Below are 16,314 nucleotides of genomic sequence, written 5' to 3'. Positions count from 1 at the left end.
ATGCCAGGGCCCCACCCCGATCCATTGAATCGGAGCTGGACTCGTGACCAGGTTAAGGTAGCACCACTGCTAATCTATCAGGACACCTATATTATCATTGGAAATGTGACAAAACAGAAGATTTTTTCTAACCAAAATACCTGAAAGGTAAACACTTGGAATACTTTATTTAACTATTTGGGGCGTTGGCCTAATGGGGAAGCAGAAAAGGGAGATGAGAGGGGGTGGAGAAGGATCCGTGGGGCACCCGGAAATAGCAGCAGCCAGTGCCGCCATTAGCAGAGAGGGCACCCAGGGCGCTGCACTTCTTTTAGCTGCTGCGTGTGTGTGAAGTTTGGGGGTGGAAACAAGTTGCCCCAGTAAGAAAGGTCAGGTTGAGGACACACCCACCATCTTCCTCGCCCCCCCACCGCCCTCCCCCCGTCGGACAGCATCTTCTCTCCCAAAAAAAAAAAGAAGGAAAATATTTCAGAGTATCACTTTTGTCCCCAGTTGATCAGTCTGATCATAACGCTGAACCATGAACCGTCCTGAGACACCCACCTCTGTCAGTGTGGACCTGGCTAGGGCTGCGTGACCTAAGAAGCTCTCCAGGTGAAGTTTTGAGGCCTCCCCTCACCAAGGTGAAAGCCCTTAGGGCCCTCTGTCCTGTGTTCACGTGCTGCCCATCACCTGGGGATTCATCAAAGTGCACATTCTGATTCTGGACCTGGGATGGAGCCCCAGGTCCTGCATTTCTGACAAGCTTCTGGGTGGCGCCTGTGCTGCTAGTCTGCAGACCCGATGTCGCATAGTAAGGCCCCACCCAGAACATCAAACGTTTGTCTGAACAAAGTGGCATAAGCACCCCCAGGCATTTCCTCCCTTCACACGCTGCCTGCCTGCTCTAAGGCCCGTGGTCCCCTCCCCTCAGGGCGCAGCGAAGAGATGGGGAATTAAGAGATCCCGGGGCCTGAGCTGCACGTCCGCGCAGGGGCGCCCGCCGCCTTGCCCTGGGGCGCATGTCCTCTCACCCTGTCGTCTCTCCGCCTTCAGGTGACCAAGCTTGAGAGGGAGAAGGCCCAGGAGGCGAAGAGGATCCGCGAGCTGGAGCAGCGCAAGCACACGGTGCTGGTGAGCGAGCTCAGGGCCAAGCTCCACGAGGAGAAGATGAAGGAGCTGCAGGCCGTGCGGGAGAACCTGCTCAAGCAGCACGAGCAGGAGATGCACAGGACGGGGAAGGTGCGGGACGCCGAGGTCCAGAGGCTCCGGGCGGCGCTGTGCGCGCTCCGCGACGGCGGCGGCGACAAGGCGAGGAGCGCGCTCACCGCCGAGGCCCGGGAGGAGGCCCGCAGACTCTTCGACGCCGAGCGCCTCAAGCTCCTGCAGGAGATCGCGGACCTGAAGGCGTCCAAGAAGCAGGTGGACGAGGCCCTGAGCAACATGATCCAGGCGGACAAAATCAAGGCCGGGGACCTTCGCAGCGAGCACCAGTCCCACCAGGAGGCCATCTCCAAGATCAAGTGGGAGTCGGAGCGGGACATTCGGAGGCTGGTTAGTGACCCGGCGCGGGGGGCCGGGGCAAAGCCGCCCCCTTTCCGGGCGTCAGGGGGCCGTGGGGTGCAAAGCCACTCCGGGTGTCAGGGGGCCATGGGGTGCAAAGCCGCCCCCTTTCCGGGTGTCAGGGGGCCGTAGGGTGCAAAGCCGCCCCCTTTCCGGGTGTCAGGGGGCCATGGGGTGCAAAGCCACTCTGGGTGTCAGGGGGCCGTAGGGTGCAAAGCCGCCCCCTTTCCGGGTGTCAGGGGGCCATAGGGTGCAAAGCCGCCCCCTTTCCGGGTGTCAGGAGGCCGTAGGGTGCAAAGCCCCCCACTTTCCCGGCGTCAGGGTGCCGTAGGGTGCAAAGCCGCCCCCTTTCTGGGTGTCAGGGGGCCGTAGGGTGCAAAGCCGCCCCCTTTCCCGGCGTCAGGGGGCCGTGGGGTGCAAAGCCGCCCCCTTTCCGGGTGTCAGGGGGCCGTAGGGTGCAAAGCCGCCCCCTTTCCGGGCGTCAGGGGGCCGTGGGGTGTAAAGCCGCCCCCTTTCCGGGCGTCAGGGGGCCGTGGGGTGCAAAGCCACTCCGGGTGTCAGGGGGCCATGGGGTGCAAAGCCGCCCCCTTTCCGGGTGTCAGGGGGCCGTGGGGTGCAAAGCCACTCTGGGTGTCAGGGGGCCGTAGGGTGCAAAGCCGCCCCCTTTCCGGGTGTCAGGAGGCCGTAAGGTGCAAAGCCGCCCCCTTTCCGGGCGTCAGGGTGCCGTAGGGTGCAAAGTCGCTCCCTTTCCGGGTGTAAGGGGGCCGTGGGGTGCAAAGCCGCCCCTTTTCTATGCGTCAGGGGGCCGTGGGGTACAAAGCCGCTCCCCTTCCGGGTGTCAGGGGGCCGTGGGGTGCAAAGCCGCTCCCTTTCCGGGTGTCAGGGGTTCTGTAGGGTTTGCTGTTTTCAGACGTTTCTCATGAGAGGATTTTAAACACTACCCACCCCTTGTCTAGTGTTCTATCCAAAATATAATATACGTCCGTTGGTAGGTGGGTAGGTAAATAGATGGATGTCCCCAGCCAGAGTCAGAATGGTAAAATGTAAAAGAGTTTGGAATCACCTTTCTCATAAAAACTGGATTCTTCGGCCTCACACATATAGAGTGTCTATTCAATGACTCCTGTTTTCTTTGATGCTTATAAAAATATTCTAAATTATGAACTCTTCCAAAATCAGCGTATTTTTGTGGGCTTTCCATTTATAAAATGCCATTGGGCTTTTACATGGATGAGGGAAGCTCTCGTGGCTTCCAAGACGGCTGAAAATGGCTGAAAACGGCCGTACTGGGAACAGCCTGCATTACTCACCTGCCTTCTTTCCAGGAACTACATCCGAAACAAGAAATAGAGCTATGCAATCCCTAGTCATTTCTAAGATAGATCTTCTTTCCAAAAATTAACAGGGGCTGTTTTATTTATTTATTTATTTTTTTTTTTTATAATTATTTTTTATTGAAGGGTAGTTGACACACAGTATTACATTACATGAGTTTCAAGTGTACAACACAGTGGTAGAACATTTATATACATAATTCTAGGTTCCAGCTATCACCCTTCCAGGCTGTTACAATATCTTGACTATATTCCTTATGCTATACATTACATCCCGGTTACTAATTTATTTTACCATTGGAAGTCTGTCCTTTTTTTTTTTTTTTTTTTTTTTTTTTTGTGAGGGCATCTCTCATATTTATTGATCAAATGGTTGTTAACGACAATAAAATTCTGTATAGGGGAGTCAATGCTCAATGCACAATCATTAATCCACCCCAAGCCTAATTTTTGTCAGTCTCCAATCTTCTGAGGCATAACAAACAAGTTTTTACATGTAGAACAAATTCTTACATAATGAATAAGTTACATAGTGAACAGTACAAGGGCAGTCATCACAGAAACTTTCGGTTTTGCTCATGCATTATGAACTATAAACAGTCAGTTCAAATATGAATACTCATTTGGTTTTTATACTTGATTTATATGTGGATACCACATTTCTCTCTTTATTATTATTATTTTTAGTAAAATGCTGAAGTGGTAGGTAGATAGGAGATAAAGGTAGAAAACATAGTTTAGTGTTGTAAGAGAGCACATGTAGATGATCAGGTGTGTGCCTGTAGACTATGTGTTAATCCAAGCTAGACCAGGGCAATAAAACATCCACGTATGCAGAAGATTTCTCTCAGAACGGGAGGGTGAGGTTCTAAGCCTCACCTCTGTTGATCCCCAATTTCTCACCTGATGGCCCCCCTGCGACTGTGCCTGTCTTAGGTTGTTCCTCCCTTGAGGAATCTTACCCGTCTCTGGCTAACCAGTCATCTTCCGGGGCCATACAGGGAAATGTGAAGTTGGTAAGTGAGAGAGAAGCCTTATTGTTTGAAATGGTTCGCTTTTTACTTCTTTGCATATTTATGCCCTGTGGCTTCTATGCCCAGCATTTGTCTTGAGGTATCTTTACCACTTGGAAGAATTATGATACTCGGTAAATTTGATATGAGGCACGAATTCTATTTAAGGGTTGTAATTAGGAAGGAAGAAGAAAAGCTATAGAAGTAGCAGGCGGAAGAAAACATGGGAAGATTGATTATTTCTTTGATATATCTTCTTGTAGAGTAACTTCAGCATGTATAGGTTTTAAGCTACTACTTAAATTGCACACACACATTAACATAATAGGAGTATAGTTACATAACCAAAGCATATCTGTAATTACCAGCCATCTGCAGTGAAACCGAGAAAACCAGTTAGGCACCTTAGGCATTTGTGAAAACTTATCTATGATATGGTGGATATTGTCCAAATGAACTTGAACAGTCTGAGAGAAATCAGACAAATTAAAACAACCCATTCCTGGGGACTGTTCACATGCCATATGTTCTTTTAACAATAAATAGTTTGTAGTTGTAAGACTTTGGAGCGCTACAATTTGCACTTCTCCAAATTCTTGGTTGAGTTCCAACAGTATAGATCCAGTCCAATTTTGTTGTTTTACTGTATGCACAGGCCAGCTTAGATATCTCCTTCCTCATTCCCATGGCAGGTCCAAGTTTTATTTTTTTAATTGGACGTTATTCCTAAGTAGCTATTTGCTATTATCAATTTCCAAGACTTAACTTTAACGCTATGGTGTTGGGTTTTTCTTTTTAATATGGATGAGCAAAAGCCACATCATTCATGCCCTGTGCTTAAAAATAAAACAAATGTGATTATTGTGGGAAAGCTGTAATGTCCTAGGTTGACCTTGTTAGTAAATATTTACATGCATTTATATTGAGAATTAACTATTAAATGATATCAAGTTAACTATCATCTATTAGCATGTACTTTATGCTTCTCTAAGAATAATATTTTCTTAGGAAAAACTACACTTTCTGTTGATTCTAAGCAATTATTTTCTAGGAACTCCAATTACATTCCTTGGACAATATTGCTAGGATTTCAATTTTAAGTAAAAAGTGGTCACCATAGAACATTTAAAAAAGTTAAACCCATGTAACTTTCTTTGTATTCTTTGTACTGCAATACACACACTGTGACTATACGTCCTTGCTGTGCCGCACTTTCTGAATTCTTTGTCTGCAATTCATCCTATTGCACTACTTGACAGTAAAGACCAGACACAGTGCAGAAATATTGGTTTCTGCCCTGCCTTTGGGTTTTGAAAGGACAATGGCTGATGAAGAAGAAATCAGGACTGTGAACTCCAGAGATGGCAGGCAGGTAAACGAGGAGGCTTTACATGAAATACTTGTGTTTGTTGATGGTTTTCCATGTAAAATTTGTAAGTATATCCACTTGTTGATCTGTTATGTTTCCCATGACTTCCTCTCCAGCACACTGCTGAAGTGAGATGAAATCCTTGTTAATAACTGTAAAATCTATAAGAGGTTCAAAAATCCGGTGCAAGCAGAATACCATGGGAAACTTTTTCAGTAACACGGATGCACTTGTCTTCATCTTTTCAATCCTGTCCCTACCCCCATGTCCACCTCCATTTTTGGAACCTAAAGGGAGAAAAATGGGAACCATTCAGTCTAGAAATTTGCTGCAGGGAATTCTGGTATATACCCCGTTACAATCTAAAAACTAGAACTTTGGAAGATTTTCCTTATGCTGAAGCCAGAGCCTGTGCCTATAGCCACTGTGTAATAGAGACTCCTCAACACGAATCACTGAATATTCTACAGAAAACCACTTTGGAAAATGCTGGGAGTACTAGAATAATGTCGGAGTCAAGATGGCAGAGTGCCAAGTAGAATGGGCTCTAAAATTAGAAGACTGGACTTAAAATCAGGTGTCACCACTTACAGCCATATGACTGTGAGCAAGTTTTTAATCCTTCGGGCCCTCAGTCATCATCTGTAAAATGGTGATAATGGAATCTACTCGATAGGGTTACCATGAATGAGATAAGGTATGTAAAGCTCTGAGCATAGTGTCTTGAGTGTAGTAAGAAGTCAATAAATTATAGTTACGATGGTGGTGGTGATGAGCATGATTACATGCACGGTAACGGAACGGCTTCCTAGCAACCTCAGGTAGTTAGGGTACACGTGGACCATTTCCGAGCATGCAGATCTGCAACTGTGATGACTGTCTGTCATGCCATAGATGACAGGTCTAACAAATGAGTGTGCCACTCAGTTAAGAATAACACTGGATTCAAGTCTTTTACAAGGAAATAGAAGTTAAAGACAATGCTTTTATTCCCAAGTTAACAGGACAGTATTTGAGCAGCCACCAAGGCTTCAGGTGGTATCACAGGGCCAGGCAGAATTGAGCCCGATCCCTTCCCAAACTTGACCTAAAATTTAATCTTGTTACTTGAAAGTGGTAGTTTATGGATATTTACATGTGGAAAAATGTGACTCTAACACAAAATCTGTAGCAGTTTTTTTTGGTCTGCGGAACACAGCAAAGAAGGATTTATACAAGGCATTTGTTATGTATAAGGAGACATTTTTATAAGGAGGAGAACGGTACGATATTGTCTCTGTTACGTGTGTCTATCTCTGTTTTGAATGTTCTCATGGAATACGGTGGAAGGTGTCGCCTGATGGCCGCGCTCGCTTCTGAAACTGTTCACAGACACTCACTTCACTAGGCCTCTTCCGGGAATGGCAAAAAGTTTTCAGTCCAGTGGAACTCCAAGGAATTGGTATTAAATGCTTACATCCTTTAGTTGAGAAATATTCTGGCGGCCCTGCCCAGGCGTAGCAGAAATGGGCGTTGGGATCAATAAATGGATCCCACAGATAAAGGAGGGAAATAGTAGCCAGTGTTGCCAGGTGCTTTCCACACCTGTTCTGGTACTGGCCATGATTTTCTGACCATCACGGTGAAATGACTACTGAGAACCGGCTACTCTGAAATACGGACACGGATGGAAAGAGCCACACAGCATGAACGCTGGAAGGACCTGGCTCCAGGTTCACCCCCAGAATGCAAACGCGCAGGCCTTAGGGAATGACTAGATGCAGGGAAGTCTGCAGCTTATTCAGTTACCGGTGACCAAACAGGAGGCAGCAGCAAAGTTTTCCTGGGAAGCATTCTAGTAGAGTATTTGGTGTGTGTCTGTATTAACCCGTGTGATTCCTCCTCGTCTGACACCAAATGCAATGGTGTATTTTTTCCCTACATGTATGTGTAACGATAATGACATTATACACAGCGGTAATAGTAGTATAACTCCATTCGGGTTCCCGGACCCAATTCCAGTGTGTAAGTATGTGGGGGCGGGGGGTCTTCCCACGCATAATGAACACCGAGCAACTCTTGAAGGGTGTTGAGATTTCAGCTCAATTCTGATGCTGTCTGCCAGGAGACAGCACCAGATTCCAAGGTTAAGGGCTCCGTTCTGCAGGACTGCCCTCCACGCCCACTCCAGACACCGGTCTCAAGCCCCAGGCAGTTTCCAGCTTCTGACCTACTGGCTACAGGTTGGAGGTTCCCACGAACTCCCTCTTAAGTTCAATTAATTTGCTAGAGCGTCTCACAGAACTCAGGAAAACACATTTACCAGTTTAATAAAGGACACTGTAAAGGATACCAGTTAACAGCCAGATGAAGAGAGACACAGGGCAGGGTCCCAAATAAAGGAGCTTCTAACCCCGTGGTGCTTGGGGGCTGGCTCGGGGGCTTGTGGAGGCGATCTGGTGCCCCAGGCACAGAAGCTCTCCCCAGCCAAGAAGCAGGATCCAGCCGAGCGCAGCAGGCAGGACAGAGCAGAGCAGAGACAGCAAAAGGCTCTTCTTAGGGCTGTTTGTGAGGGCTTCATTGCATAGTCATGACGGACTGAATTATTGGCCACTGGCTGATTCTGCCTCCAGCCCCCGCCCTTGGGTGGGTCTAGAAGTCTCTCATTAACTTGACAGAACCCCTGTTCCACCTTTAAGACTGCAGTGTTTTTAGGAGCTGGGGATGAAGACCAGATATACCTGGGAAATACACATTTGGTCATATGAACGACTGAGTATATACTTCCTATAGCTCATTATATCACAGCCCTGATGAGCTGTTTGAAAGTGGGCCTTTCCTTTCCACATCCAACCAACCCAGACCCTTGCAGACACTCCACTGACTCAGAGCATGTGCCCAGGCTGTGACACCTGAGCAGCCTGAGACAGCCCTTCATCACACAGTGTCGCCTCTTCTTATTCATGAATTAAGTACACTTGTCATGTTCATGACTTTTTTCTATATTAATCAAAAAGACGTGAAACTCATACCATTGAAAAAATGCATTTCTTTACAGCATTGTTAATAAAATGTCTTGGGTGTCATTTAATTCAGATGGATGAAATCAAAGCCAAGGACAGGATCATCTTTTCCCTGGAAAAGGAACTGGAGACCCAAACAGGCTACGTACAGAAACTCCAGCTGCAGAAGGAGGCCTTGGACGAGCAGCTCTTCCTGGTCAAGGAGGCCGAGTGCAACATGAGCAGCCCGAAGCGAGAGATCCCAGGGCGGGCGGGCGATGGCTCCGAGCACTGCAGCAGTCCTGTGAGTCTACTCACACTGAAGTTAAGAACTCAGGAGCCATCTTTTATTTAGCTCCCAGGTTTTTACTTTTCACTTAAGCTCTTTTCCTGTTTGCTACAAAGAAATCAATTCTGCTGCTGCTAAAAAAAAAAACCAGCTAGTGTCTTGGGAACAGGGTTTTCTAAACTCATGGGCAGCAAAGTGGTCTGCCGTGCATTAGCAGATCACAAGAGAATTACAGCTCTTTTTTAAATCCTTCATGGAACTTCTCTAGCCAAGGGATACCTATCCCACCCTCAGCCTATTAAGAGAATCATAAATTAGAAGAAAATCCTTTGCCTTTCACCAAGACTGGTAATTTTCCCTTGTGTGAACAATTGAGTTGGAAAGTGGTTAAAGACGGTTATCATCTACAGGGGTCAAAATGTCTAACTGTATAAAAAAACTAAACCATTAATAACCATCATCTGAAAGCTTCTAGTCTGATTGAACCTGCCACTTATTTCCCTGGATTTTCATCATTTTGTATGAAAAATGATTTTCAGAAGTGCAGTGACTGAAATCAGCGTGTTTATAGTTGACTTTCATATCTTATATGTTTCAAATTATGTAGCTGAAAGATGAAAATGTATTATTTAAGAACAGAGATAGGTTCCAAAGTAGTACTTAGAACTAAGTAATGAATAATTTATGAGTTGGTATTTAGGATATACATGTATATCCCAGTGGGTGGCAGAAAGTACCAAATTAGGATTTAGCAGGTACAAGTTTTAGTTCTACCATTGACACCTGCAGTGCAGCAAAATTGTCAAGAAAATGGGCTTTAGAGTCGGACCCTTTAGTTCAAATCCTGGATCTGCCGTTTGCTGTGACCTTAGGCAAATCATTTCCTTACCCACAGTTTCCTCATTTGTAAAACAGAGGCAATATATAGTAGTGCTCTTCAGTGATGGTCTAGGGCTTAGAAGAGATGGGAAGGAAGATGTTGGGCATAGTGTCTGCACATAGTTAGCATTCAGTGCATGTTAGTTATGATCTGTTGATAGTAACCAAAAGACCTTGAATGAGTCAAGACCTCCCTGAGTCTTACCTGTCCTGCTGAATCCTCTAAAATATTGTGAATCTTAGAGATACAATGTATGTGAAACTGCTTTGTTAACAGTATGACCACTCTCAAGATGTAAGATGATAATATAATTGCAAGGGTATAATGGTCCTATGGACTCTAGAGCATAGAGTTAGTCCTGGCTGCTGTGTGTAAAGTGATCTACGGCAGTCATGCCAGTGGGGAAGCCAGCTGCTCCGGGAGAAACATACTGGTGGAGGCTGTCCTGTCATCTGACTTTTGTATGAAGGTGATAGGCCAGCCTGATTTTTTTCTCCAGGAATATGCAGGAATTCACAAAGCCTATCCCTACCTCCTTTCTTTGACTAAGTGTAATGGCAGGACATCTGTCTAAGGTGTGGGAAGAATGCTCCTTGAACCTCCTGTAGTCACAGCTTGACCTTGGGCTCACAGCTCACTGATCTGATAAGCTGACCCAGCCACCTGCCACTCCCTCTGCCTGGAGTCAGGGCTGCAGGGAGTATCTGTCACATGGAATTCATTTGCACTTTCAGCCAGACTTGGTCTTCAACCTACATGGTGAATACTGGGGGTCAGAAGGGGGTAAATATTTACTCTTCTCTAAATAAAAGAGCATTTTATTCTCACCTCATAAGCCAGATGAAAAGAGTGGAGCCTATTCCTTTTTCAAGTGGTATTCCAAAACTTCATGGAAAGCATCATTGAAGTAATACCCATTTTGATTTTCATGTGTAGGATTTGCGAAGAAATCAAAAGAGAATAGCTGAATTGAATGCCACTATAAGAAAATTAGAAGACAGAAACACCTTGCTTGGAGATGAAAGAAATGAATTGGTAAGTTCTAATCAGAATTTTTTACTGTATTTTTTGTTAAGCTTTTTATTACATACAAAAGTATGTATGATGTTATAGAAGTATAATAGAATAAGGAAAGTTGCATAAATAATAGAGGAACAAAGTGACACACCCATATAACCACCACACAGGTGAATAAGTAGATTGCTAGCTTTTGTTTTTATACCCCACAAATGAGTGAAATTATTTGGTATTTGTCTTTCTCCGCCCAGCTTATTTCACTGAACATAATACCCTCTAGCTCCATCCATGTTGTTGCAAATGGGAAGATTTCTTTTCTTTTAATGTCTGAGTAATATTCCATTGTGTATATACCACAACTTTATCCATTCATCTACTGATGGACACTTAGGTTGCTTTCATATCTTGGCTATTGTAAATAAGTGCAGCAATAAACATAGGGGTGCATATGTCTTTGAATCATGGATCTTGTTTCCTTGGGTAAATTCCTGGGAGTGGAATTACTAGGTCAAATGGTATTTCTATTTTTAGTTTTTTGAAGAAATTCCATATTGCTTTCCACAGCAGTTGTACCAATTTACATTCCTACCAGCAGTGTAGGAGGGTTCCCCTTTCTCTGCATCCTCACCAGCATTTGTTGTTCCTTGTTTTTTGGATATTGGCCATCCTAACTGGTATGAAGTGATATCTCATTGTAGTTTTAATCTGCATTTCCCTGATGATTAGCGATGTGGAGCATCTTTCCATGTGCCTATTGGCCATTCATATTTCTTTGGAGAATTGTATGTTCAGATCCTCCTCCCATTTTTTAATTGAGTTATTTGTTTTTTGGGTTTTAAGGCATGTGAGTTCTTTATATATTTTGAATGTTAACCCCTTATTGGATAAATCGTTTATGAATATATTCTCCCATACTGTAGGGTACTGTAGGGTGCCTTTTTGTTCTGCTGTTGGTGTCCTTCGCTGTACAGAAGCTTTTTAGATTGATGTAGTTACATTTGTTCATTTTTATCAATTACCGTCTTTCTAAAGTTAACCAGTAGACTGAATTCTATCACTATAGATGTCCATCACCATCTTAAAAAATGTGTTGTGAAGAAAATCACACAGTCACTACTCTTGTGTGTCTGGCTTTGTTCCTCAGCATTACATTTTGAGAATCATCCATTATGCTGCACCCAGAATTCATCTATTTTTATACTCTCTTGTTTTCAGTTATTCAATATATATATACATATATATTTTTTCTTGGGTTCAGACTTTTTCTTTATTAAATATTAAATTTTGAAATAAAACAATCACTGCTTATTTGAAAAAATTAGAGGTATTGGAGGGAAGGAACACACTGTAACGGTTAAGGAGATGCTGGGTCAGACTGCCTGGGCTGGATCCGTGGCTGCGACCTTGAGCGCTCTGAGACTCTAGCTCTTTATCTGAAATGCAGACAGTGACAGGACCTCTCTCAGAGGCTGTCATGAACATTAAATGAGTTAATATTTATAGAGAACTTGAATAGTGCCTGGCACATTGTAAGCCACATGTAAAAAATGTACAATGAAATGAAATATTTTCAAATATTTTATACATTTTCTATGTTTATATGAGCATATAAACAAATTATTTTTCTGTTTATATAAATAGGCTTATAATATATAAATGGACTACTTCTTCCCTTGACAATGTATCTTACCCATGTTCATTGTTAGTATTTAGACATATGCCTCACTCTTTTTAATAACTGCATATATTCCATTTTATAGATGCACAGAATTTTATTTAACCAGCCCTCTAAAGATGGATTTATATTGTTTCTGTTATGAAAAAGGTTGTAATACATAGGTGTGTACCTATCGTTGCACATACTTAAGCAGTGAATTCATAGACAGAAAATAAATTTTACTTTTATTTTACAATGTAGCTATTGCCAAATTGCCTTCTAGAAAGCCTTCTTATATATTTGGTTTGGACATTTTTTTATTAAAATGTGATGACTAAACACGGAATCTTGATCACGGGGAATAATTTTGGAATGCAGAGAAATTTGTCTTTGGCAATGATGGGTTAAATGTTTGGAAATACAGAGACTGAGATAAATTTAAGCCTTGTGTTTTTCACAAGGAGCTTACTTTAGGTCTGAACCCAGTTTTGAGAATACACAGAATACTACTAGCACTGATAATCCCTACCCCTAAAATCAGGAAAACTCCCTAAATTTATCAGTGTGTTCACAAGGACGGACACACAGAACGCTGTGCTAGTCTACATATGTGTCTCTAGCTTCCAGCATTAATAGATGAGACCATGAATGAAATATTACGAAAGTAAATTTCTAACTATACCCTAACTAAAGAAGGAGATTGTAATGTCTACTAAAAACAAATAGATGCAAAAGCTTCTAGAATACAGGGTCTTGGAGGCTCCATGAACTTTGCCCTCGGGCCCTGGCTGGGAACTCACTTTTCATTTAAGTATCACATCTTCTTCTCCCTTCAGACTTTCTCTGTTCTTTTTTTTTTTGAGAGGGCATCTCTCATATTTATTGATCAAATGGTTGTTAACAACAATAAAATTCTGTATAGGGAACTCAGTGCTCAATGCACAATCATTAATCCACCCCAAGCCTAATTCTCATCAGTCTCCAATCTTCTGAAGCATAACGAACAAGTTCTTACATGGTGAACAGTACAAGGGCAGTCATCACAGAAACTTTCGGTTTTGATCACGCATCATGAACTATAAACAGTCAGGTCAAATATGAATATTCATTTGATTTTTATTTTTTTATTTTTTATTTTTTGTAGATAATTATTTTTTATTGAAGGGTAGTTGACACACAGTATTACATTACATTAGTTTCAGGTGTACAACATAGTGATTCAACATTTATATACATGACAATTCTAGGTACCAGCTATCACCATACCAAGCTGTTACAATATCTTGACTATATTCATTACATCCCGGTTACTTATTATTTTACCATTGGAAGTGTGTACTTTTTTTTTTTTTTTTGTGAGGGCATCTCTCATATTTATTGATCAGATGGTTGTTAACAACAATAAAATTCTGTATAGGGGAGTCAGTGCTCAATGCACAATCATTAATCCACCCCAAGCCTAATTTTCGTCAGTCTCCAATCTTCTGAGGCATAACAAACCAGTTCTTACATGGAGAACAAATTCTTACATAATGAATAAGTTCTTACATGGTGAACAGTACAAGGGCAGCCATCACAGAAACCTTCGGTTTTGCTCATGCATTATGAACTATAAACAGTCAGTTCAAATATGAATACTCATTTGATTTTTATACTTGATTTATATGTGGATACCACATTTCTCTCTTTATTATTATTATTTTTAATAAAATGCTGAAGTGGTAGGTAGATACAAGATAAAGGTAGAAAACATAGTTTAGAGTTGTAAGAGAGCAAATGTAGATGATCAGGTGTGTGCCTGTAGACTATGTGTTAATCCAAGCTAGACCAGGGCAATAAAACATCCACGTATGCAGAAGATTTCTCTCAGAACGGTGGGGTGAGGTTCTAAGCCTCACCTCTGTTGATCCCCAATTTCTCACCTGATGGCCCCCCTGCGACTGTGCCTGTCTTAGGTTGTTCCTCCCTTGAGGAATCTTACCCGTCTCTGGCTAACCAGTCATCTTCCAGGGCCATACAAGGAAATGTAAAGTTGGTAAGTGAGAGAGAAGCCTTATTGTTTGAAATTGTTAGCTTTTTATTTCTTTGCATATTTGTGCCCTATGGCTTCTATGCCCAGCATTTGTCTTGAGGTATCTTTACCACTTGGAAGAATTATGATACTCAGTAAATTCGATATGAGGGACAAATTCTATTTAAGGGTTGTAATTAGGAAGGAAGAAGAAAAGCTATAGAAGTAGCAGGCGGAAGAAAACATGGGGAGATTGATTATTTCTTTGACATATCTTCTTGTAGAGTAACTTCAGCATGTATAGGGTTTAAGCTACTACTTAAATTGCACACACACATTAACATAATAGGAGTATAGTTACATAACCAAAGCATATCTGTAATTACCAGCCATCTCCAGTGAAACCAAGAAAACCAGTTAGGCACCTTAGGCATTTGTGAAAACTTATCTATGATATGGTGGATATTGTCCAACTGAGCTTGAACAGTCTGAGAGAAATCAGACAAATTAAAACAACCCATTCCTGGGGACTGTTCACATGCCATATGTTCTTTTAACAGTAAATAGTCTGTAGTTGTAAGATTTTGGAGCGCTACAATTTGCACTTCTCCTAATTCTTGGTTGAGTTCCAACAGTATAGATCCAGTCAAATTTGTTGTTTTACTGTATGCACAGGCCAGCTTAGATATCTCCTTCCTCATTCCCATGGCAAGTCCAGGAACTGGTGGGATGAGTGCATCTACAGCTGTAGCAGTGCGTGGATCTTTGTTGGGGTTTTTTGATGATCATCTTCTGGCATGAGTCTTCCAGAGAGTGCTGATGTTGGAAGTTCTCTTTCATATCGTATCTTAGTTCATTTTTGGGGTAGCCCAATTAGGCTTTGATCCTCTGTATAAACACAAACAGACCCTTTGCCTACACTTTTATATGCCCTTTATACCCTTGTGTAGAACTCATTGGAGGTTACCACACAGGAACTGCTTTTTTTTTTTTTTTTTTTAGAGAAAGGTATATTATCAGAAGAATGTACCTCCATAGCCAATCATCTGACACCCTTTAAGTGATCAAAATTAAGGATATTTAAAGCATGCATTAATCATTGATTTACAGTTAGTTTTATCCTATCAGGGAGTAATCCCCCTTTTTTTCTTTTTTTTTTTGTTGTCATTAATCTACACTTACATGAAGAATATTATCTTTACTAGGCTCTCTCCTATACCAGGTCCCACCTGTAAACCACTTTACAGTCACTGTCCATCAGCATAGCAAAATGTTGTAGAATCACTACTTGCCTTCTCTGTGTTGTACAGCCCTCCCCTTTCTCCCACCCCCCCATGCATGTTAATCTTAATACCCCCCTTCTTCTTCCCCCCCTAATCCCTCCCTACCCACCTATCCTCCCCAGTCCCTTTCCCTTTGGTACCTGTTAGTCCATTCTTGGGTTCTATGATTCTGCTGCTGTTTTGTTCCTTCAGTTTTTCCTTTGTTCTTTACTCCACAGATGAGTGAAATCATTTGGTATTTCTCTTTCTCTGCTTGGCTTATTTCACTGAGCATAATACCCTCCAGCTCCATCCATGTTGCTGCAAACGGTAGGATTTGCCCTTTTCTTATGGCTGAGTAGTATTCCATTGTGTATATGTACCACATCTTCTTTATCCATTCATCTACCAATGGACATTTAGGTTGCTTCCAATTCTTGGCTATTGTAAATAGTGCTGTGATAACCATAGGGGTGCATCTGTCTTTCTCAAACTTGATTGTGTGTTCTTAGGGTACATTCCTAGGAGTGGAATTCCTGGGTCAAATGGTAAGTCTATTTTGAGCATTTTGAGGAACCTCCATACTGCTTTCCACAATGGTTGAACTAACTTACATTCCCACCAGCAGTATAGGAGGGTTCCTCTTTCTCCACAGCCTCGCCAACATTTGTTGTTGTGTGTCTTTTGGATGGCAGCCATCCTTACTGGTGTGAGGTGATACCTCATTGTAGTTTTAATTTGCATTTCTCTGATAATTAGGGATGTGGAGCATCTTTTCATGTGTCTGTTGGCCATCTGTATTTCTTTTTTGGAGAACTGTCTGTTCAGTTCCTCTGCCCATTTTTTAATTGGGTTATTTGTTTTTTGTTTGTTGAGGCGTGTGAGCTCTTTATATATTCTGGACGTCAAGCCTTTATCGGATGTGTCATTTTCAAATATATTCTCCCATACTGTAGGGA

The 16,314-nt window shown here is 42.7% G+C and overlaps 1 protein-coding gene across 3 annotated transcripts in view; it reads left to right on the top strand.

The window, feature by feature from the left end:
- The window catches only part of JAKMIP2 (janus kinase and microtubule interacting protein 2), a 177,109-nt gene that overhangs the window by 116,482 nt on the left and 44,313 nt on the right, over positions 1-16,314 (top strand). For all 3 annotated transcript variants that reach the window (XM_036894611.2, XM_036894606.2, XM_036894598.2), the window contains exons 3-5: positions 1,036-1,533; positions 8,334-8,543; positions 10,345-10,443. In XM_036894611.2, the coding sequence (XP_036750506.1) occupies positions 1,036-1,533; positions 8,334-8,543; positions 10,345-10,443 (807 nt within the window). The remainder of the gene's footprint in view (positions 1-1,035; positions 1,534-8,333; positions 8,544-10,344; positions 10,444-16,314) is intronic.

The sequence above is a fragment of the Manis pentadactyla genome, chromosome 13 (genome assembly GCF_030020395.1).
Source record: "Manis pentadactyla isolate mManPen7 chromosome 13, mManPen7.hap1, whole genome shotgun sequence".
In the NCBI taxonomy this organism is placed as follows: Eukaryota; Metazoa; Chordata; class Mammalia; order Pholidota; family Manidae; genus Manis; species Manis pentadactyla.
The sequence above is the reverse complement of the archived record's forward strand: the minus strand, read 5'-3'. Positions and strand labels throughout refer to the sequence as shown.